This window comes from Gymnodraco acuticeps, unplaced genomic scaffold, assembly GCF_902827175.1.
Source record: "Gymnodraco acuticeps unplaced genomic scaffold, fGymAcu1.1, whole genome shotgun sequence".
Taxonomy (NCBI): Eukaryota; Metazoa; Chordata; class Actinopteri; order Perciformes; family Bathydraconidae; genus Gymnodraco; species Gymnodraco acuticeps.
The window spans coordinates 323,643-347,507 of NW_022991538.1; the positions used below are offsets into that span (position 1 = coordinate 323,643).

The window sequence follows — 23,865 nt, forward strand, 5'->3', positions numbered from 1 at the left end:
TCTTGGTTTACCTTTTATTTTTACACAGTAGTTTACTCGTACCAATTAATCATGGTTTTCCTTTTGCTACATTTACAGATGATCTATCCATCTTCAACTTAACAGTAAATAAAATAAATAATACAAAATAAACATTTCCTGAAGAGGCCCAGTTTCAGTCTGATCATTTCAGTGTTCATTTGTAATGTTTAAATAAACATTTGTTGTCCCAACTGTTTTTTTTGGCAACTTTGCACTTCAAGAATACCCAGAAGGTCGAGGCCTACAGATAGTCTGTGTGTTTTGTTAGCACACAAACATGGAGGATTAAAGTTAGGCCTTTGTCAGTTTCATAAGGTAGGAGAGTAAAGGCAATTCAATATCTGTTATTTGAAGGACCAATCACCAGCTGTGTCTTTAAAACAAAGTCTTCATGTTGTCATCACAAAGAAAAAACTTAAAATTATGTAATTTCTACAGTTAATGGTTCGTCCTTCAGCATATTGCAGTGAGATCACCAGTAGAGGGTGCTACAGAGTATTGGAGTGTTGTCAGTCAAAGTAACAGCATTTTCTCCAAAATGCTAAAATTGATAAAGTGCAGTAGACAAATATTTTCACTACCTTCTAAAAATGGCCAATTCAATAAACAACTAGCAATACGTTTATGAACTGGATGTCAAGCAAATCTATCACTGGACACAAATCTAAACTTGTTACTGATTCATTACATCTGAATATCTTTACTATTATATAATGAATCAAAGCTTTGTTAGTGTTCCTTGTTTTGTTGTCTCTTCATTTTAATTACTGTTGTATGATGGAAATGCCAGCTTGTGAGAAGCCCCCGCACACTTCAAGTGGACTCTGGGCAGCCATTGAGTCAAAAACTGGACTTTAGTTTTTGAGACTCTTTGCTGCTTGTGCTTCACAGTCTGGTTTACTCTAAAATAAATAAACCAGACTTCTAAACATCTCTTTAACACCATCTCATTTAGAAAAGAAACTACGATAAGACTAATAGCTCTATGCTTAAAACAACCTCAATATTAAAAAGCTATTTATCGGTATTAACAGGGAACACTAACACTTTTCAAATCAGTGCACTAGAATGATCAGCGATGCATCAGTACCTACTCTGACGGTTCAGTTTATCAACATGCAGTCTTACAGTAGCTCGTACACAAATCAGATTTGAACAAAAGATAAAGAATAAATAAAATCATTTCTATATGTATCGTAAACAAATATGCTAACATCTATTTACAGAAAGTATACATTGTAATGAGCTGCCTTTGTGACTTCATGAAATGCACTATAGCGGACAGTCCAGGCTCTAACAGTTAAATGTCTTACAGAGTTATTACTTGTTGTGAGAGAGATGTCCGTGTTCATCTTGTAGTGCTGAGCAGGAAAGAAATATGTGTGGCATGCTAGAACATTACATCTGAGAGGACATGATCATTGCTCAGTAAAGTGTTATTAAGGATTTGTAAACTTATTGTAAGTCGCTTTGGCTAAAAACGTCAGCTAAACGCAATGTAATGTAAACAAGCCTACAGCTATTGTTGAAGCATGTAAATAAACATGCTAAACACCACATCTTGTCTTAGTGAGCTGAAACAAAAAGCTATCTGGAAGGAGAGAAATTGCTTTCTCCATTAATACTGCAAGTAAAGCAACCTTTCTGCCCTGTAATTGAAAATCAACAGTAACTTGGCAAACAGTCATGAACAGTGACATTTCCCTCACATAAGGGTTACAGTATGTAGGGTTTAGACGGTAGCTGTGCGTGTCAAAGCCATTAAGAGTAGTATAGGAAGCAATGGGCACATCTCAGTGATCTGAAATCTTTTGCTGCGTTGACTTAAACGGATTCTTCTCTTACTATCGTCAAAGGTCCAGTGTGTAGGATTTATTGGTATCTAGCGTTCACATTCTTTATGTTTTTGCTTCCTTGGCGGCAATAATTCACGCTTGTTAGCTTTTTCTTGTGCCAGATAATGAGTATGACCCTCCATTACTGTTCTCAAAACTTCTTAATACATCAAATGTTTGGCCAGCACCAACAACCTCGTCTTCCTAATCTCCATCTTTCAACGTTGCGCCTCAAAATTCCAGCTGAAAAACATGATGCCCCCCTCTAGAGCTGACGGCACCCTGTGCAGATATGACGCGCTCATTATAAGCTAACGATTTCGAGATAAGTGATGATTATACACTAAAGAAAACCTAAAGGTGAATAATATATTCCACTTGTCTTAATAGATCCACCACAAATCCTACATACCTGTCCTTTAACTAAAAAAACATTTGTAGTATTTGAATATTGAATTCACATTTTTCTGGGGTGCACACAACCAAGGAAGGCCATTTCTCATTTAGGCAGCGTCATCATAAATGTGAAAGAACACTCCACGGTAACTGAAGCGGATGCTACTCTGAAAAAGACCGTATTCACACTAATGCAGATGTCAGAAACATAGAAGGCTTTGTGTCACCATTGTATTTTCAGAGAGTATTCTTAAAGGCCAGAGCACAGAGAGAAATATTAAACCTCTTCTGCACGAAAGCTGCTTCAGTCAGAGGCCTGACATAGTTCTGCTGAACAGCTGTCAGTTTTTTAAAAGTTTTGTTTGTCACTAACAAGGCAGTTATGAGGAAATAGAGAAAAAAAGATTTCCAAAAAATAATCAGGATGCCCTAAATCTTAACAATCATAGCCTTTTTAAATCCCTGCATTTTGGAAAACAGGAAAGATTTGTTTCTGAAATCACCAACATTAGTCTGAATATGGTCTAAGCCCAGTGCACAGATCACTTAGATGCTGAACGAGAGAGGGAAGCGGTGAGAAGACGGGACGGACGATGTGCTCTGGTTGTAGTGTGTCAGGGTGTGTATACCAGCAGTAGTGTAAGAAACGAGATAACAAGAGGCAGCCACGGCGGGGTGCGCTTCACTCTGAAGGAGGTGTTCAATAGTCTGGTAGACAGGGTATCAAGGAGTCCTCTTATCAGGGAGAGGATGTGTTTGAGGACGGTGGAACTACTAACTAAACTTATGGACAGGTAGTGAGGAGCAGGGAAGAGAATGTGTGTCCTGTTGGAAGGAGGATGAGAAGGACAGAGAATGAGTTGAATACTCTACGGTTGTTCCTCCTTCTTCTTCAGTGATATACGTTTCTTCCTCGCAGCGAGCATTTCGTAGAAGGGATCAACACTGACAGCCGATCTGTAGGAACAAACAAACAACAAAGAAACACTATTGAGTCGAGTGGATTATCAAAATACAATTACATCAAATTACTTTGGCATAAACAAAATATTGGGCGCCTCACCTTGTGCTTCACTTTAAATGAGTTGCTCTGATGTCCTTAGAGGACAATAAAGGCGTAAAGTGACATTACAAATATATATATCGATGAATTCCTAGTTTTAAAAACAACAACAAATAAACCTCAAGTATTTTCTGTATACCAAATACTTGGGGTATTTTTTTCTCAAATCTGAGACATGTCCGCGATTAGCAACAACATTGATTTTGATTGCATCACATAAATGACCCATCAGCAAAGTCCCTTGGGGAAACCTGAAAAACGACACTTTGGAAGCCAGAGCTCTACGTCGAAAGGCAGATCTTAAAATTGTGGTTTTAATGGGTTTGAATTAGAAGATTTGTTAAACTTTCTCACTGGTCTACTGCTACCCAAACCTTTCCAATAATGATATTCTGCATTTCCATACTTGATGCTGTGGATCCATTCGTCCTTCTCCTCCGGTGCGGGGGCGGAGATACGGTACACATTGTGGTTTCCTTCTACTACCCTGCCATCAGCCTCCGTCTTGCATGCCTTAATCAGCTGCCCACGGTTGTTGGGGATGTACAGCTCAAAGCAGTTCTTTTTGTAAAAAATGAAAGAATATTAATTAGATAAACAGTTACAGTTTGTTGTGAAATCTACAGTTATGAAACTATGTGATAACAACATTTGCCTAGACTGCAATCATTCAAACTTACAGGCTTCCTTGGGTCTTCTACCTCCCGGATGCTAAGGTTTTCCAAAGGAATGATACCTCGTGGCTCCTTATCCTGTTAGGGAAACACACAATAACAGCAGATTATTGGCAAAAGAGTTACAACATTAAAATGCCTGTAATGTGTATTTTTCTGCATTAACAGTTGCATTTATTTTCGATGCCTGTCGTTTCACTAAGAAAGTCAATAAATGTACAGCCGACATAACAAATGAATGCATGCATCTGCCTTGTGATTTGATCTTTTTCTTAGAAGCAGAACTTAAAAGCAGCCTTTCAGTAAGTGACAAATTGTGTATTCATTGTTTGAATTGTAGCTTTAGCAAGTTGGTATCCTGAGCTACACTGGAGTCTTCCTGGTGTTTTGTAAAGCAGGTCTTTGAAATGTGGCCTCACGTGACCAGTCTGACTCGTCTCTTTTGTTGCGATTATGAATGTGGAACCAAACCAGTTTGTCTTCTGGGGATTACCACCGTCGTGCATTTAATCCTTGAGTTCAGTAACATAACCCCATTTTAGATACATTACATTATTGCCAAAGGGAATACCCAATTTTACCCGTAGGCCTTAAATAACCTTTAAAAAACAATCACATTTTTCCAGAAGCCTTGCAACTGTAGACACTACCAGATTGTATTGCAAGATAAGACAACAATGCAACTGATCCTGTTGCTTTTTCCCCTCAGAAAACCCAATGCAAATACAGCAGCAACATCCTGTACGACCTGCACCAGATACATCTACAAGGAGTGGCAGATTCCCTCAAGTGTTGCACCAACTTACTGTGGTGTATTCAAAGTAATAAAGGCAGTTGTCTGTGAGAATGAACCATCGTCGTTTCCAGGTTTTCACGCGTCCCCCTGAAACACAAAAACATGCTCATTATGATCACGAGTGGGAAAAAGATTTCCTTCATGGGGGAAAAGTTGAATTGGGATTATTCTACTATTTCTAATGTCTTACAGCTAACTACGTGGCTAACGTTTTCAAACTACAACAACTGTCCGTACATACCTCCTGAGAAAACAAGCAGCGGCAGTAGAGGGTGGAAATCGCAGGGAAGAAGCAGAGACAAAAAGGGACCGGAGGATTTAGAGACAGAGGACAAATAGAGAAAGAGAGAGACAGACGAGGAAGAGAAAGAGATTTGATTAGTGACAGAGTTCACAGGCCCCGCCATGCAAAAGAAAACATCAGCTTTTTAGACTGCCATGACGCAGGAAAGTGAGTCTCCTGTTCACCATCATGCTACGGCAATGTTCAAATGCCACAACACTGAGAGATAAGGCAGAGAGCAGCAACCCTCAGAGACAGGAGGGCGTGTCATCAGAGCACAAAGCCTCAAGAGAGAACAAAGTACACTACATACAGAACATAGCACTGTCTTTTCACAATGGAAATACTTCTGATATCTGTAACACTGATATAATCCATTTGTTCAATTGTACAGGATCAGGGTTAAAAGGCAGCATGAAATAAAGTAGTCCACAACAAAGCCTCCCTGGCATCATCTCACCGAGTTTGAGAAGCCAGCCCTCTCTGTCCGGGTTGAAGAAGGTGTGCGTCAGGTCGTTGCCGTCGTCCTCTGGGATTTTGAAGGGCTCATTTTTAATGCTATCATAGAGATTCTGGAACAACACACAGGATAAAAGTAAAGTAAGCGCACTTCAATCTCTTCAATGTGTTGTAACTTAGCCATTTCCAAAAAACAAAAAGTAGATCTCTTGGTACCCTGAGCAGGTCCTCGGGGAGGTCTCCCCCCTCGTTGATGCCTCGGTTCATCGAGATGAAGCGGTCCAGTCCGGGTTTGTCCCTCACATTTGGGTTGTGGAGGCTTGTGTTCAGCATAATGATGGCAAATGACAGCACATAACATGTGTCTGTAAACAGGAGAAGAAGGAGAATAAGACTCTAGTTCCACACAAAACATGTGATTATTTACTATATTTAAATTAATATTAGAGAGACAAACAACAGGTTTGGGCTTTAGTGAATAGTTTAAAGTCTAAATAACTATTTGAATGTTTTTTTTGCATGTCCCTGTATTTCTGCACAATTGCAGGATGGATTAGGCTTCACTAATATGGTATTATACTATTTTTAGAAATAGATTCCAGTGGTGGCTATGTAGGATTCTTTTTTTAATAAAGTCCAAGTTAAAATGTATTGAAAAGAGAAAGATGAAATCACTTTCAAAATGCACAAACTTCCCAATCCCAAGGGAGGCCTACTCCTGTATATCCTGGCATAAAAAGACACCAGACATTCAAAGCTACTCGATCAAACTCAACAAAAGCTTGGACTGCTACCATTATGAGCCTTGCCATGATTTTTTTTCTTAAAAACAAAAAGACAGGCATTGCTAAACCTCTTCTTAACCAATTAAAGGAAATCATAAATGAAAATACAAGATGTTTTTACTGAAAAGCGAGGTTTAGGAATTGGCAGACTGCAGGGTTTCATATGAGGACATTTCTGGTAAGGGGCTTGTTGTTTGTGTGAGTGCACGTCTTCTGGGCAGTGCCCTTCCTGTGACCCATCACAGGAAAATAGCACTTTCTTTAAAGCCGGCAGATACCAACCACACATAGAGAAGTCAACAATAGGTTGGTAACAGATCATCTCAGATGAAATGCAGAATAACCAGTTTACCGGTGCTCTGGAAGACGCCGGGGTTGCAGTGGCAGTATCTCTGAGCAAAGGCCTCCATCATTCTGTCAATCTTCTGGGCTTCACCGGGCAAACGGAAACTCCACAGGAACTGTCTGCAGAAACAGGTTTAGCTCAAGTCGGAGGGAACATATTTGGCATCAAGGCAGAGTTAATACCGCTCTCTCTTGCATCATTGTAACCCTTTCTAACCTTAAGTGACAATGAGAGTTTCCATTGTGCCAGGAGACTATTCAAGACATGTTGTCCCTGGTTCAAAACAGGAAGTTTACCTGAGGGCCTGGACGAGGTTGAGATCAGTGAATTCATGGAGGTCAACGAAAGCCTGAAGAACTTTGAGGTTGAAGTCGTCCCTGCAGAACAGAAAGAAAGATCACAGTTACAAATGATTGTTACGTTAGGTAAAAAAAGTCTAGAGATATTTCCAGGCCAAGCACCTTTCTCCCAGGTAATCTCCGATGGCAGTCTTGTTGAGGCCCTCTCCTTTGTAGAGGAACTGAGCGACGTCCTCCTGAGTGTGTCTGATCAGCTCGTTCTCCACCAGGAACACGATGCCCTGCAGCAGAGGGGAGAGGGGCCTGTCACCACACAGTAAAGACAGAGGGACGTCTGAGTCCACATGTGAAGTATGGAAGCTTTACCTTTTTGGGATCCATGTTGAATTTCTTCCTTCCCATCGCCACATGCCTGCTTTTCTGAAGAGTTTTACTGCCGAGAGCAGACATTTTGAATGTTAGAGAAAATAGCCTTTGCGGTGTTTACATCACATCTCCAACACAAATCACTAAAGATCACAATACTTACTTAACCCTAATACACTTAGCATTAATACCATAGTTTTTCTTCAAGCTGTTAATTGCATTCATTTGACCATTTGATTTGAAATAACGTCCCTTTCTTTTAAAGTAAATTAAATATATATATTAAAACATAAGCTCTCACTGAATTACTTTTACGTATACCTTCATATTGCTTACCTAAAATGACCACTCTTAACCAGAAAATGTATTAAGAATAGGGGTGTAACGGTACCCGTACCGAAATTATTCGGTACGGGCCCTTCGGTTCGGTACAGGTGTGTACCGAAGTGTACCGAACGAATATAACGTTAGACGTAAAAAAATTGAGAACGTGAACAACTTTTTGGAAGTAATCTCAGGTGCTGCGTCGCAGCATTCAGAGTAATTTGCTCACATTGGGTTCAACGTGTCATAGAGCGAGCAAGTCATTTAATTGGATGAGAGGCATACTTGGTCAGAGGGATGCGTTCAAATTTAGTCAGTAATTTGAGGAACTGTCGAAAATTAATGGCGAACGCAGATAAAGTTGAGCTTGAAAATCCTCCAGCATCATTGAAGTCTCCGGTTTGGGAACATTTTGGTTTCGCAGTTACGAACAAGGATGACAGACAAAGACAGGTGGACCGAACCAAAGCTGTTTGTCGGCATTGTTCAACTAAAATTGGTTACGCGGCTGGCAATACATCAAACTTGCACACTCTTGAAAAGGCATCACCCGAATGTGAATATCACCGGTACCAAAAGAAAAAAGACTGAAGTGCAAACCCAACTCCCACTAGCATGTAAGCCTCCACCACTCGCAGAGAGTTCAGACCGAGCCAAAGCTATTACAAACGCCAAGTATCCTTATGTTGCCATGTTAGCAAAGCGCTACCTGGCTGTATCTGCTACCTCTGTCCCTAGAGAGAGGGTGTTCTCCACAGCAGGAGACATTGTTAGTGCCAGCAGATCTGCCCTTTCAGCAAGCAATGTGGACAAGTTAATTGTTCTTTAAAAAAACATGAAAATACAATGACAAGCAAGTCATAATGTCAAACTGGCTGCTCAGGTACCAGTACAGTTCAAATACAGATTATTTCAGTTCATCGAAATGCTGCACCTTAATGTTTATTTTATTTTGTATTTTTTTGAGTGAAGATTCACAGTTTAATAAAAAATAAAAAACCCAAAACTAATAATTTATGTTTTGTGAGTACTAGTACAGTAAAGTTCAAATACAGATTATTTCAGATCATCGAAATGCTGCACCTTAATGTTTATTTTATTATATTTTGTATTTATTTGAGTGAATACATTATTCACAGTTTAATAATAATAAAAACAAATATATATATATATGTTTTGTTTTGTGAAAAAAAATTCTGCTGTACCGAAAACGTACCGAACCGAACCGTGACCAAAAAACCGAGGTACGTACCGAACCGAAATGTTTGTGAACCGTTACACCCCTAATTAAGAACTAATATCCATTAATGACAAGACTATAATGTCAACTAATGATCAACAGCACTTGTAGGAGCAACAATATGGAGGCATTAAAAAAGATGAACACAGTTGAAAAGGTGATGAAAAAAGCATCAGGGACTGCCGTAAAGTCTTTCATTTTGACACGGTAATAAAAGGTGGTAAGACTCCAGCTGAACATGGTGATCTGAAGTGAATACAAATTTGTTATCTTTTAGGACAACTACAAATAATTGTAAGTGATAATGTATTTGAGAATGCTGAATAAAAAAAATGCGCACATTCTGGCGATCAAGAAGCCAGCTCTTGTCATTTGTCTTGTGCAAGAACTGAGCATCTTCTTCTTCCTACCTGCCCTCTGTGCTGGTCTCCAGTCCCTCCACCTCCATAATGGCCTCTCGTAGTTCCTCCCGGAGTCTCTGGATCTCCTGCAGCAGGACGCCCTTCCTCCTGCGGATGTCCTCCAGCTCAGAGCGCTCCTCTGGGCTGAGGTCTACTGGGACTGTAAGGGAAGAGAAGAAGAATGAGTCCATTACTGCTGAGGCAGAAATAACATTTTGTAACGGTGCGCTAGAAATCTGACACAAAAGGCAGATTGTGTCTTTATTAGTAATATAAAACGCCATGAAGCACAACTCTTTTGAGAATTGCATTGTTTCTCAATTGTGCTATGAAAGACTCAATCATTATCTTACAATGGAGAGGATTGGGAGAAGCGTTTAGTTACAGTGACGACTGTAGTTGGCAGTGGGAAGACACTCGGTGAAGACATGTACATTTGTTTTAACAATAACTTTTTATCATGGCAAAGTTTGTTCGTACTGGTTTCCGACAGCCAGGTTTAATAATAAAGCATTTATCCCACAGACTAATCGAACAGCCAACCTCAGCTCACTGCTTCAACATCCAGACTAGTTTAAAGACTGCCTAATCAAAATCATGGGAGATATATTTTCTTGCTCATCACTAGTGGTTTTAAGCAATTAGTTTGAGTTGTATTTGGTGGGTGAAGAGATATAAATAAATATAATAAAGGTGAATTAATTTGTGAGACTCATTACAAACCGTCTTTATTCCAACTACTTGCTAAAGAGAAGGTAGTCACTTTGCAAAGTGTCAAGTGAGGAAGAGTGACATTTACACCAAATGCAGCTCCATCAATCATTTCATTACATTTAAGATGTAACACAGGTAAAACAGAAGTATAAAGCACATTTAAAAAGTATGTTCTTGGCATGTACAAAGGCATAAACATTATATTATGGTATTAAGCATGTAGATAAAGGTTACAATCAAATGGAAGGCTGGTTGATAGACTTCTTAATTATAAAGCATCATTTCAATCATTAATAACTATTTTAAAGTTTGTTTCCCGTGGTTTCAAAGTCTACTTTACAGTTGAGTTACGCAACTTTCTAAAAAGGTATTTACCAAAACGTGACTCTACCTGTTCAGGTCAAGACCATAAACCACTAGGCTTTACCTCGACTTGACAAAACTAGACCAGACAATCCCAGAGAAGCTTACAACTCCTAACACACAGTCTCAGATTTGGAAAATAGCAGTGACATCTGCCTTTTTCATATATTCACTTGCAGCATACATATGTAATAAATATGTCAGCCGGTTTCCCGCAGTGTTAAAGCTTTACCTACAATGTCTAACACGCTTTCACAACAGTAAGAGGAGCTCAGGAGCATGTTTGTGGTGGAGTGGTGTTGTAAATTATCAATTATTGTCAACTTGTAAGTGTGGGAACTGGGAAGACTACATGTTAGAAACACATCTCTCAGTCTCTCTTAGTAGACTGGAGTAACGCTAGGTGTACTTTATATACTGGCAACTGAACAGTGGTGGATAGTAACTAAGTACATTTACTCAAGTACGATTTTGAGGTACTTGTACTTTACATAAGTATTTTCTGATTACGCTTCCTTATACTTCTTCTTCTCTACATTTTGGAAGACACTATTTTTATTCCACTACATTTATTTGACAGCTTTAAATACGAGTTTAGTGAGTGCTAGTACTTTTAAGATTTTGAATGCAGGACTTTTATCAGAGTATCTTCACAATGTGTATACATGTCCCACAACATATGGATTGATGGTGTCTGAAAAAGGATGACTCGTGATCCGGCAAAGCCTCCATCAGCAGTGTGTTTAGTCTGAAACTAACAGCTGCTCTAAAACACCACCAACCACGCCCACAGTCTGCATCCACTGTTTGATTCATACTCCACCAGACAGACAGGCTACTGGTTACAAAACCAGGACAATTGTAAGGAGCAAACCTCTATCTTGCTTAACTCGAAGGTGTTAAATGTCTATCGAGGATATCTGAAACCTTAGCTCCGAGCACACAGAGACATGAATCAATATTTAGTTGGCGTCAGGCTAAGCTAATGCACCGCTGTGGCTCCTTTTACCCTGAATGTGGTTTACGTGTTTACCCACACTTTATGGAAAAGACAGAACAGGCTATATGGTCAATATGTGTCATGTAAATGTTAAAAGGGTTGAGCACTGTCACACCTGAGCAAATACACCGAGCCAGTAGCTACAACTAGCCACAACTAGCTAGCGACATGCAGATATCTCGTTAGAAAGCTCACTTACTGTAGTCCAGGTCATCCATTTTTGGTGCTTTGCTTTTAGGCATTAATAGTTCAGAGTCGACTGTCATTCAATCCAGAAATGTAAGGATATATAAGTAAATATATCCTAAAAAATAAGGTGGAAAAAATAGAAAACCCCTGATGTCGAAATGTTGGGCCGGAGACAAAGAAGGTGGCGACACCGGAAGCGATGTTCTACATCCGGTCAGTTGTTTTTCAATATAAAACTATACATATCACACATTACATTAACGTTAAAGGAAAGGTGTTTTGGGTCCTGGCCATTTCACTGGGGAAATCTATTCGTTTATTAATGGGCAATATGTTAATGATTTAATATTCACTTTTTAAAGATATTGTACCTTTTTTTTTTAAATCTCAGAATTACTTGATGTTGTGGAAATATTGTCTTTGGTACACTAATGCTAATAAACTAAAATGAATGAAATAAAGATTGTTGATAAAAGAAACTGATTGTATTATATAGATTTAAAGACTCACTGGTGTGACAAAAGTACAGTACATTTGCTCCAGACAAACCTATCAGGTTACATTTATTCAAAAATCACATATAACTAATAACTGTACATTGTGTATGTGCATATTTCATTTATTAATAATTACAATTTCATTACAGGCAGTCCACTACAGACATCTTAACAGCATTATCAATTTAGGGGTTACACCATAGGTTGTACCCGACATTGTCCTATCAAATGTGCCTCACTGCGCTATGGCCATAGACAAAACATGGTTCAGGTATGTGAGCTAGATTACTTGGCATTGAGAGCTAACTTTTTGGTATAAAACGTAATGAAAGTGAAAGTATTTTTGTTCTATTTGGTACTGTTACAAGCCTTAACCCAAAGTGTGTATTTACATGATGAAGCTGTGTGAGGGCAGAGTAGTTGTGGTAGTCAAGTTGAATTGTGCATTCTGAAGAAAAATAATAATAAAAGAAGAAGAAAAATAAATGCCTGGTGAGCAAAGAGTTTTACTCCATTTTCAGCAGTCAGGTTCAAACAGTTCATGATCAGCAGCCAGCATTTACAGGTTTATTTTACAAAGGCATTCATTTGTCCAGGCATGACCAGGACATACAGTATGTAGACGATGACCCAAGCAGGCGGCACATTGTACTGATTGATACACTGCACATGGTTTTATTAATCCTTTTTCCTGATCAAGAATATCAGCAGGGTTTAATATTGCATTTAAGAAAAATAATTTATAAAAAACGACAATTCCTATTATGGGCTCCAGTATCTGCGGTTTGGTTTCACCGAGGAGCCAATAACCATCTGAAACATGTTCTCAAGATACGTTCCATTCAAAACCCAATCCATCATTCAACCGATTAGTTCTGCTGCTGGGTGATTCTTCAAGGGAAAGTTGTTTTGTGTCCATTTTACTGTATCTCTTGATCATAAATCTGCTGGATTTTAGTGTTGGGTCCTTGTTTGTCTCTACGAAAGGACTTTTAAATGAATGATGATTCTGTAATGAGTCTGTCCTACCGTTCAAAAACTGTTCAAATCGAGACAATAAATATTTCAGGCTAGGACTGCAATGCGAACAATTTATTATAGTATCTTGACTCGGCTATTAATACAAGTGCATCCATTTTCTAGAACAAAGCATTGTGTCAAATTCTGCGAAACTCTGAAGATGTATCTAAACATTACAAAGCATTATAGTGATTTTCTGTGTTCCTTTAACTCCAGTTATTGTGCAAATGAAATGCACTACTTGCTATTTAACAGAGACAAGTAATGTCCTCTAAACTTCCAATTACTCAGAGATAGTGATATATATGCGAGAGATCAGTGTGATTCTGAAACCTTTCTTTAAAATTCAGTCTAAAACCACTGAAGCTTGCTACGTTCAGACATTTTCTAGTTCAATATGTTGTAAATTGTGATAACATTAACATCATAATCGTGCATCCACTGGCAAAAAAAAAAACACAGATTATTTTTCAAATGTCAGTAATGGTCGCCGCTCAACGGCTCCTCTGCTCATACTAATGAACTAACCCTGAAAAGCTTGATGGCACTGCTCTACATTGAGTCACTAGCATTGACAGCATTAAAGTGTACATTTCTCCACATTTTCTCCACTGATGCTTAAAGCAGTTGGTGTCGTGTGCTCAAAGAGAACAGCAGTTTGGTGGGTCTACCAGTATGTCTGAGTATATAAGCGTAGCTTGGCTTTGATGTAGTGGACGGACACTATGCTAGGTGGACAGACATTAAGAATATTTGTGTTTCTTTTATAACACAGAGCAATAAGGGCAAAGGTACAACTGTACTGTCCAGTGTCAGATAAGGCATTCCTTTCATGGACGGAAGATTTATACTTTGACATTTGGTCGGAAAGATAAGAAGGTTGGGGCCAATTTTATTGGGATGTTGGCCCAAGTGAATCTCAGTGTATTTGTTGTAGCATGTTAAAGAACACATTTCTCTTAATTTGATCTTTCTATCTCATTAAAACGCAAAATTCAGGTAGTGCTTCTCTGCATGCATACCACTACGTATACATCCAACACATGCACTATCTGCACTCAAAAAACCCTAAACATTCGATTGTTCTTCCCTCTTACTATCCCAGGCTGTGCAGTTTCCATGCTGAGCGTAATCCAACAGCTGTGCAATGAGGCGCATTTTCCATCCATTTTCAAATGTGCTATCAATCCCTGCAGTCATGCTCCATTGGTGCTCGGTGGGTTATCCCTTCATTAAACCCCAGGGAAGCAGTTTCTGCAATCCAGGCTATTTTAAGTCTCTCAGACGCTTGCCCTCTTTCAGAGTATAGATGGCAAACAGAGATTACATAATTCAGTAGAGTGTTGTGTCCATCAATCTGCTCAACCAATCACTGATTAGAATCTGGTCATCTTTACTCCAGAGTCACCAACGATGAGACGAGCCAAGGCGGGATGAACCTGTGAAATATACAAAAGGTACATTATAACTAATGACACGTTTCACTTGAACAAATTAACATAAATTGACAGCATTAATAAAAGCATAACGTACATCTGCAAAACAACAACAAATCTCCTAAGAAATTAGGAGAAAAGTAATTGTTTGAATAATTAAGGAAATTATGATTAAAAGCTTAAATAAAACTGATTTGCTCAATTCTGCCTGTTCATCATCATAGCTAAAAACAAATTACAAATGAAATAGAGTTATTGATTTACTGACCACTATCACTGGCAAAGTCCTATAAGGAATATTACAGTTACATGCAAATGATGTATGGGTGGATCTAAAGCAGGTTTCCAGTGAATGGAAGTGATACACAAATCATTAGTTAGTTATCAAAAGAAGGTAGTTTGACTGTTTCTCGCTCTTTCCCAGACACTAATAAATGCTTTTTGGGCAGATTCATATCCCATAAACTACAGTCAGTAAGTGTTGCTAACCTGCGCTTGAAGAGGCCCATAGGGCACCAGTTCTCCGTCCACAGTGAGGGTCCCTCGTGTGGACAGAGGCTGCAGCCTGAAGGCATTGCAGGTGATGTGGCTCACATAGGGCGAGCTCACAGAGTGGTGGGTTCCTCTTTCCATGGCGAAGAACAGTCTCAAGAGAGTGGCTCTGGAGATCCCCGCCCGCACAAAGGTCAGGTGGATCAGCCCATCGTCAAACCTGGCCTGGGGTGCAGCATGAAGATCAGCCCCGAGGTGGGACTGATAAAGGGCCAGGACCAGGACAAAGTCCCCTTCAATAGTGACCCAGTCTCTGGTGGGAAGGGGTTGGTCGAGGGGGGGTAACAACTCATCTCTGGGGGCATTTAAAGGCAGTGAGAATAAAGGACGGTTCTTCTGAGGTCCTGCTGGCTCGGCAATGTCAAAGTTAAAAGTTGAGGAGGGTGTGCGTAGCGAGGGGGAGGGCGAGGTGGAGTTTGGTGTGTTAGGACGGGGGACGAGGTAGGATGAAGAGTGGGGGGAGGCACATGAAGGGGAAGATGGGGGTGTAGGAGAAAGAGACAGGGAGAGGGAGGGAAGTTTCGGGGGGAGAGAGTTTGAGTGGGAGTGCTGGAGGAGAGAGAGGGGCCTCGGCCGGGAAGCGTTCTGGTTTTGGTCCAGGGTCTTGGGCTTGTAGGAGAAGGGAGAGTGACGGAAGGGGGAGGACGAGATGGTGAGAGATCGCTCTCGAGCAACGTCCAGTTGGAAGGGCTCTTTCTGGTAGTAGGATCCATTTAGGTCCACGTCCTCCACCCCGAAGGACGAGCCGGAGTCTGCGTCCGCCTCCTGGCTGAGCGGCTGGTTGAACAGGGCGTGGGCGATCTGGCTGGAAGGGGCTGAGTTCTTCCTCAGGGCCTTCCTGGCGTCCTGAAGACCCTCTGGGTAAGGGAGACAACCCTCTGGCTCTCCGTCTGCCACTCGCCCCATGTCCACCCCACAGCCCACTCTCTCCCCCTCTGCAGAACCACCACTGCCTTCCCCATCCTTCCCCCTCTCCTCCACCTCCATCTCGCTGGAGTCTTGCTCTACCCTCCCCTCGTCTTCCCTTTCGTCCTTGATCCCCTCCAACCTCTCCCCCCTTCCCATATTGCAGTCTTCCCTTTCAATTGATTCTGAACTCTCGGAACATGTCCCTGACCTCCCTTCTTCTGCCTCCATCTCCCCCTCTCTCTCTCTCTCTCTGTCCTCTGCCAGGCTGCTTGCCCTCACCACGCCAGATCCCCCTCCCCTAGCCCTCTCCCTTCTTCTCTCCCTCTCTTTCTGCCTCTCCTCCTTCTCCCTCTCTACCTCGCCCCTCTGCAGGCTCCTCTGTTCGCTGATGCCCATGTCGGAGCAGGTGCGATGGATGGGTGTTCGACAGAATTCATCCAGGCCTTCTGTGATACTGCGGGAGAGGGGTCTCCTTGGGGGAGGAGGTGTGGTGTCGGGTGAGACGGGGTTGATAGAGGGAGGCAGGTAGGACAGACGACCCTTGTAGGATCGAAGAGACGCAATGCGCACCAGGGTGCCCAGGGTGAAGCGAGCCGAGCCCAGGCCACGATATCTGGAACAAGAACATATGTCAAATAAATCTTACATGTGTAACCAACTACTTCTGCTAGATGGACAGCATTAGCACCGTGTGCACCAAATTAAAAGGAAAGCCTGGAAAGTTTAAAAAGACATGTCTCGAGACATTGAAGATGTTCTTTTTTTATATTTCAGTAAGGATTAAATCTAACAATATGACTCACATTTATAGTTTTCACTTTTTTTTAAATAGTTTTTTTCATCCCAATCTTTCAACTAAATCACACAATGGTTTATTTTATGCCTTCTCTGCAACTGACTTGTTTGATGTTTTTCTTTTAATATCATGCACTGTTTTTATCCCTTTTTCTTTAAATAGGGACATACTCCGAAGAAATTATTGGTTGGGTGAAAAAGGGGGTGAGGGGTAGGTAGAGGGAGAGTGTTGTGCTGATCTAGCATCTACAGTATGTGATTATATTTGTGTACATTTGTTTAGCCCAAGGGCTGTTGTGTTACCAAACCAGCAAAGATAATGTTGAAATAAGTACATCTTTCTTTTGGACAAAAGGTGTTATCACAAAAGTCAGGATTAAGAAAGCCAACAGCTGAAGGCCTTACAGTTGAATCAGTTACACACCCACCTCTCACTCTCAATGTCCACATCAGACACAAAGCCCCAGGCCACAGAAAGGAAAGAGAACAGTCTCCTGGGTGCTGCAGGACGACTGTTGACAGAGGGAGGAGGGCTTGTCGTCACGGAGATCACGTCCATGGGTCGGACTCCGCCTCGACAGAGCAAAAAGCAGCAGTTCAAAAGGAGGGGCTCCCGAAGGCACATGTCATACCTGAGGGAGATTCAAAGAAGAAGAAGAAAAACACCCAGTTCAGTAAGCTCAGGAGAGAACTGTACAGACACACAGGCAATACAAAGTCCTATATTCTGTTATTCAGAGATATCTAGGGCTAGATAACGAAGTCATGACAAAGACAACATTGTCCTCTTGAGTTTAAAGATAAGACAAAACAACATGTGAGTTTTGAACATGCTCACCCTGCGTGGTGGTTGATGGAGCCAGCCAGGGCATTCCCAGAGCCGCAGGGGAGAATGCCGACAGGTGTTTTTATTGCTTGTTCCCAGTCAGGACGCTCCATCAGCCCATTGATTACCTGCAAGAACACAACACAGAGATTTCAGAAAATCATATCAGTGGACCCAGTTTAAGATACATACATGTGGTCTGAATCACAGGTAAATATATCCACAGTTATATATTTGCTTCTTGTAAATACCCCAGTATTCAATCATGTTTAACCCCCCATAACAAAAAGCATTACACACCTCATGCAGCAGGCCGTCTCCAGAGATGATGATGATGCCATCCCACTCTGGGAGCGATATCTCTCTGATAAGCTCTCTGGCATGGTTCTGACGCTCTGAGACAGATATATATTAAGTTAAACCTGGTTAAAAATCTATGTTTTATACATATGTCCATACTTATAATGCTGATATAATCACAGATCCCATTTTCAGCAATATTATTCTTATATATTGTAGTATATTCTCTTTAAAAAGGTAGTTCTTAAATTCTATTCTAGAAATGCAGCAACTATAACGTAACCTAATTTCCACCTGGGGATCAATAATGTTATTCTGCGACGTGTATGTAAAAGCATTGGCATGTTACCTGTCTGTATGAGGTTGTAGCTGATGTTGGCCTCTCTGATCATTGGCAGGATGTGTGTCTGACACCACTGCATGGCCTGGCCTCTCCCACTGAAGGGATTGACCAATAACAGTAGTCGCCTGGGACGAGGTAGCAGACTTCTTGAAAATTCTGTATGAAAGAAAGCATGAATTAGTCAAAACTCACACCGGTTTTTTTACAGAATAAAGAAGGGAACTAGAGGTTATCTTCATTTTAGAAACAAGCTAACAGGGAGCTGTCATCACTAACTGTTGCCCAACCCTGGATCCTGAGTGCATTCAACCATTTAGCTTCATTTTACCTCACACTGCATAATGGATCACTTGAGAGCGCGTCTGTTAATCATTTAAATTCACTTACATGCTTGTATAATAATAATAAAACAACATGGGATTTGTATAGCGCTTTTCCTAATGCTTCATTGCTCTTTTATCAGCCCAGGTGTAAAGCTCAAATTACATAATCATCTTCTCTAGCTATCTCTGAAAATCTATCAAAGATTTAGTATGGTGCGGATGGATGCCAGCGGGGAAAGAGATAACATGACTGCACTCAGATAATCCTGGATGACCCAACAAACAACACAGAACATATCACCCGAGCTAACCACAGCTATAATGTCCATACGCATTCAAACTCACAGACACACACACTAAAGTAAACACTGAGCGGTGCCTTGCTATCTGTTAGATTATTAAGGCTGGGGGATACAGGGCTTGGGAAGCGGTGGCATGCTGCAGCAGCCCCACCCTCTTTGTCTCTCATTTGACACTGAATGATACCAGCCGTGTGTGCAGGACAGATAAGGATACTCAAAGTGATATTACATAAATGTGAGATGTAGCTGAAACAAACAAACAATGGAAATCCAAACTAAATACTGTGGGAAATAAATCTCACAGCCTCTTACCCTGCATTCGTGTTAATCTCTCTTAGTGTTTTGCTACATAACCCCTAAAATGCTGAACTTCTCTTGGTACCATTTGTGTCGTCTACTCAGTAGTCTTGGGTCATTGTGACAATAAGCTATATTTAGCATGCATTTACAAAGGAGGCATAAATCATGGTGGCATGAGGCAACATTGTGTTTCCATTTAGTAAACACAATGACTTCAAAACTCTTTCAAAGAGACAAACATTATGGCCAGTCAAAGTCAATCACTCTATCAAGTACAGTTAACTAACCATGAACTCAAATATATAGCTTTCAAAACTGCAGCAAGGACACATACATACAACTGACGTTAGTGTGCTATTAATCAGCACCAGTATGGTCCTGTAACACAGGGTGTGTACCTTTTTAGGAGACAACTAAAGAACTTCTCAAGCTCTTTCAATGTATTTCAACTCAAACTTTGCAGACTGACTCTAATCATATCTAAATGGTTAGCATCAATGCATCAATACAACATTAAGTTTACATACTGACTTTATACCCAATGTCTATTGTCACCGATACAAATCAAAATCAATAGATTGTCACTTATTTATTTGAACAGAAGTTCATTTGAGTTTTTTTAATTGTATGTTTTGGTTTGCTCCTTGTCTTGTGAGGCACCAGGGGACAACAAACACATATGACAACACAATTGTTTCATTTCAGTGATTGTGTAGATGAAGCACCCGATCATTTTGAAAATAAAGACATTTTTAAGGATTAACTTAAATTCGAGCATTTTCCTAACCTTTAAAACATTAACAGTTAAAACTAGTGAGAGGCACACTCACCGGTGTCAGCAGTGACGGTCACGTCTCGGAGTAAACACTGCACAGCAGCCGACCACCTCTCAGCCTCAGACCTGCTTTCTGCCAGGTAGGCCCTCACCTGCCTGCGTCGAGAAACCCCTTTCCGCCGTTTTCCTGGTGGGTACCAGTACAGCACGAGGAGGGGCGGCGCAGGGGCCCGGGGGCAGCTGCACCCCACCAGCTCTGATAAAGGCAGCAGGAGACGGGCCTCCTTCCCTGGCCGTGGTGACAGCCGCTGGATATGTATGTGGGTGTGGGTTAGGGTCAAGGCATAGTTGGAGGCCGGAGACGGAGTAGGGGAGGCAGCGGGGGACAGTCCGCCCGGACCACCAGGGCTGTTGGGGCAGCTGTTGTTGTTGCTGTTGCTGCCTGAACCCCAGCTAGCAAACTGGCTGTGAAGCAGGGCTTCTGCCGTGGAAGGTGAAGACGGTTCTGGAGATCGCATCCTCACTGCTAAAGCGGACAAGGCTTATCGGGAAAAAATGTGAGCTTAAGGGCTGGATTTTCTACAGTTAGATGCTTGAAGAGTTGTCAGTCTGAGAGATTTATCCCTGAAATCTCCTCAAAATCATTCTTCCTTTTCAATGTTGGGATTCAAGAGTCTCTTAGTTTCTGGTCTGTCGGTCCATTTCAGAAGTATGTCTTCATTTCAAAAGAAAAAAATATTTCCAGTTTAAAGGATCTTCTGTTCAGAGTATGTATCCAGTGAAGATGGGAACAGCTTAAGATCAGTCTTTGTGTCACAGTTAAAAAGCTCTCATGTCTTCGTCCCACAGTTTGATCTGAAGAGCCGTCAGCCTACACAATTTACTGCCAGTGGAAAACGAGTGAGCAAATCTCAAACATATTTAGAGAACACAGAACTTACAAAATTATATTTTCCACTACAAGATCAGTCATTTACACAGAAGTGTTCATCACAAAGATTGCATAAGTAAAAAAAAAAGTTTACATCACAACTTGAAGCCGCCAATGCGATAGCAATATAAGGCAACTGAGCAGCTCCTTGACTTTACAAATAAATCTTCAAATAATTACACAAATGGATAAAACTAAAACTCTTGGTTGCATTGAAAAAGTGATTCACTAAGTATGAATAAGACAAACAAACACACCTTGTTTGAACAAGGAGGCTACGAAATTAAATTAAATTACTGCACAAGTAAATAATTCTGTGTAGAGGATGTTGCATGATAATTACTGGCCCACGTGTAATTAATGCCACAAAGATATGATAAATGCTGGCTTTTTCAAGACCTTTGATACCTCTATTGCTGTCTTTAGTCTCAGAGATATAGGAGGCAGACAAGAGGAGTAACTAGGCCTGTCCCCAAGACAGTAGTAGTGTGATACATTTAAGTTTCATCCAAACAAATGCACCTTCGTTATCTGTTCTCCACGAGAACAGAGTCACCAGATAAGACAAATGGAGACTAAACAACGAAAACAAACACAAAAAAACAGAGACAAAACAAAAGACAAACAAGGAGACAGCTTCAGGTGTGTCCTTAATTTATGTCATGTTAATGTCCTTGAGTCATTCCTCACGTTCCCTCCCAAAAATCTTTGTTCCTGTATTACACAGAGGAGGAGAAAAAGACATAGGTCAATTGTAGAAGTGGACAAAACAATAGCAGAACTTTAAAGTATGGGTGTCTCACCTACACATATTTAAGATCAGATGGTAAGATTTTGATATTAAACTAGAACAAAACGTAATACATTTAATGTCTGTAATTCAATGGGATTCTACTGTACAAAGGTGAATATTTCAGACATTTTTACAATAAGAGTAGAACAAGTACATAGAAGAGCTGCCATGATAAGAGAAGGAGATTGCAGGTTACAGGATGAAGCAATACAAGGCCCATCATGCCCCTTGACCCCAAAAGGGTCTGAGAACACAATGACTAACAGTCACACATCCTCAACAGCCTTGCTGAGACACCACATTATTTAGCATGAAAGGTACAATGAGACTGACCAAGTCTGGTTGCTATTTTATTTCTTAAAATAAAAGGGCTTTTGTGCAACAGGATTTGGGGAAACGGTGTCTCGACTCTTTCACAATTGAATCTAAGATTTAGATTTAGCAATTTGCTGACCTACATGGGTTTTAGAGATTTTGCATCAGCAAGCAACAATCTCAAATTGTTCCCAAAAAACTAATAAAGTTCACTACACACTGCACTTCTGTATTCTGTGACTCACTTAAGTTACAGTTTCTGAAAAGTGTTATGGTAGAATTACTATTGAGTAGTTAATTATTATCATGAGTGTTATGTACAGGTATATAGATGGCAGTAATGTCAAAGCTCCAAGTCAGCAGGGTCCAGTTAATTAGACTGAAGAGCGTCAAAGTACAATTACTGGACTATCTATCACAGATGGTGAACCCTAAATTAATAAACTGGTTACATCGTTCTTTCAAATGTTATAACAGTCCGAAAACATTATGCAAGCAGAGGTGCAGACAGAATCAATACTTGGCTGATGTCCTGTCTTGATAAAACTCACACAAAAGCACCTCACTGATGCCCATTGTTGCACCTTATGTCCTTGAAATGCAGGGCGGGACACCCAGAAATAATATCAGCAGGCTAATTTCGTCCCCCACACAATGAGGCTGTTGTTGAGTGACATCTGGGTATTTTGGGCAAATTTCAAGTTAGCTTTTTACTTTGAACTCAAGAGTATACTCAGTGTACTTAAACACTGACTTAACAGCGACGTTAAGAGCATGTCTAATAGATCACTACAACTACTGCAACACTCAGCTGCACACATTTTAACCAGGAGCAGAAAGAGAGCACACAGATGTTATTCTCATTTTATTCCGGTTTTGGTATTAAGGGTTCTTTGTCATCACAAAGCAATGCTAGTCTGGTTATTACCTGGGAAGGGGGAGATTCAGTAAAGCACTTTGAGTGACTTTTGTGAATGAAAAGTGCTTTATAAATAAAGTTTGATTAGATGACGTAAAGTAAAAAAAGCAAACCGTTAAACTTTACCGATGACATCCACCCAATGTTAGCTGTTAGCATGCTGAACAACTGAACTCTGGCTGTAGTTCAACAGTTACAGCAAAACTACACCGAATAACCATTTCCATAACAGTGGCAGCCTTTGAAATAACCACAAACGGGCAAAACGGCGTAAAAAGTCACGAATCCTGACGTTAAATCAAAGGGATAGCCACCGCTTGCTAATGTTGTGACTACAGTAGCTACTGTAAACTGCTAACTGACAAGCGCAACATAGCTGTGTCAGTTAGCCGTGGTTAGCAGCTTTTAGCTAACTTAAGACACCATTTCAGCTTTATTCCCTTGAAAATTACCAGTCATCCCCATGGGTGCACGGAAAATCCCCCATTTGATAGTTCAAGTCTGATATGTTGATTGATGAGGAGGTAGCCAAGTTAACGCAGGTAACAACGTTAAGCTAACTGTCGGTTTAAACTGACTCCATGGAGCCGGACATTCCTAACTTTTAAACACTTATATTTTTGCTACCTTCGGCTTAGAAAGAACAATAATAATGTAACATATCAAAGGAAAAACAGCCAAAATTACCTCATCTTGTCTCCCCCTCACGACGACAGATAGTCACTGAATGCTGTAGCTCGGTGCAGGAAGTGTCTGGAGACGCAGGAGCAGCAGCTTTGAGCGGCGGAGAGGAAGTCCAATGGCGATAAGGAAAACATTGCAACACCCACCGACATTCTCCAATCATTTACAGGACAACACTTCCTGGACAACTCATTTTCCCCTTGCAGTCATAATCAATAGTGATCAAAACATTCCTGACGTCAGATTTACGTGAAAACCTCAGTGACTATAAAAGGAAATAATACGGTTCTG

General features: G+C 40.7%; 2 protein-coding genes across 2 annotated transcripts; both read right to left on the reverse strand.

Annotated features, from left to right (window-relative positions):
• On the reverse strand, positions 1-11,760 carry si:dkey-283b15.4 (cytohesin-2). Its single transcript, XM_034197219.1, has 12 exons — positions 11,565-11,760; positions 9,298-9,448; positions 7,324-7,390; positions 7,120-7,238; positions 6,955-7,035; positions 6,665-6,777; positions 5,744-5,892; positions 5,529-5,640; positions 4,796-4,872; positions 3,996-4,067; positions 3,722-3,876; positions 1-3,209 (listed from the first exon to the last, which is right to left on the reverse strand). The coding sequence occupies exons 1-12, from the start codon at positions 11,629-11,631 to the stop codon at positions 3,122-3,124; spliced, it is 1,251 nt and encodes a 416-aa protein (XP_034053110.1). The 5' UTR covers positions 11,632-11,760; the 3' UTR covers positions 1-3,121.
• Positions 11,761-12,152: 392 nt separating this feature from the next.
• sphk2 (sphingosine kinase 2) lies at positions 12,153-23,732 on the reverse strand. Its single transcript, XM_034197218.1, has 8 exons — positions 23,578-23,732; positions 19,988-21,577; positions 18,239-18,388; positions 17,890-17,984; positions 17,602-17,717; positions 17,192-17,395; positions 14,997-16,581; positions 12,153-14,510 (listed from the first exon to the last, which is right to left on the reverse strand). Exons 2-8 carry the CDS (start codon positions 20,448-20,450, stop codon positions 14,448-14,450), a joined length of 2,676 nt encoding a protein of 891 aa, XP_034053109.1. The 5' UTR covers positions 20,451-21,577; positions 23,578-23,732; the 3' UTR covers positions 12,153-14,447.
• Between the last annotated feature and the right edge of the window lie 133 nt (positions 23,733-23,865).

Coding starts and splice junctions, on each gene's coding strand:
- si:dkey-283b15.4 (XM_034197219.1), bottom strand. CDS start 11,631: ATGACAGTCGACTCTGAACTATTAATGCCTAAAAGCAAAGCACCAAAA. Junction 6,778..6,954: donor AACCTCGTCCAGGCCCTCAG/GTAAACTTCCTG, acceptor CTGTTTCTGCAG/ACAGTTCCTGTGGAGTTTCC. Junction 4,068..4,795: donor ATTACTTTGAATACACCACA/GTAAGTTGGTGC, acceptor TTTCCCTAACAG/GATAAGGAGCCACGAGGTAT.
- sphk2 (XM_034197218.1), bottom strand. CDS start 20,450: ATGCGATCTCCAGAACCGTCTTCACCTTCCACGGCAGAAGCCCTGCTT. Junction 18,389..19,987: donor GACCGTCACTGCTGACACCG/GTGAGTGTGCCT, acceptor TCTTTCATACAG/AATTTTCAAGAAGTCTGCTA. Junction 14,511..14,996: donor ATGGGCCTCTTCAAGCGCAG/GTTAGCAACACT, acceptor TATATTTCACAG/GTTCATCCCGCCTTGGCTCG.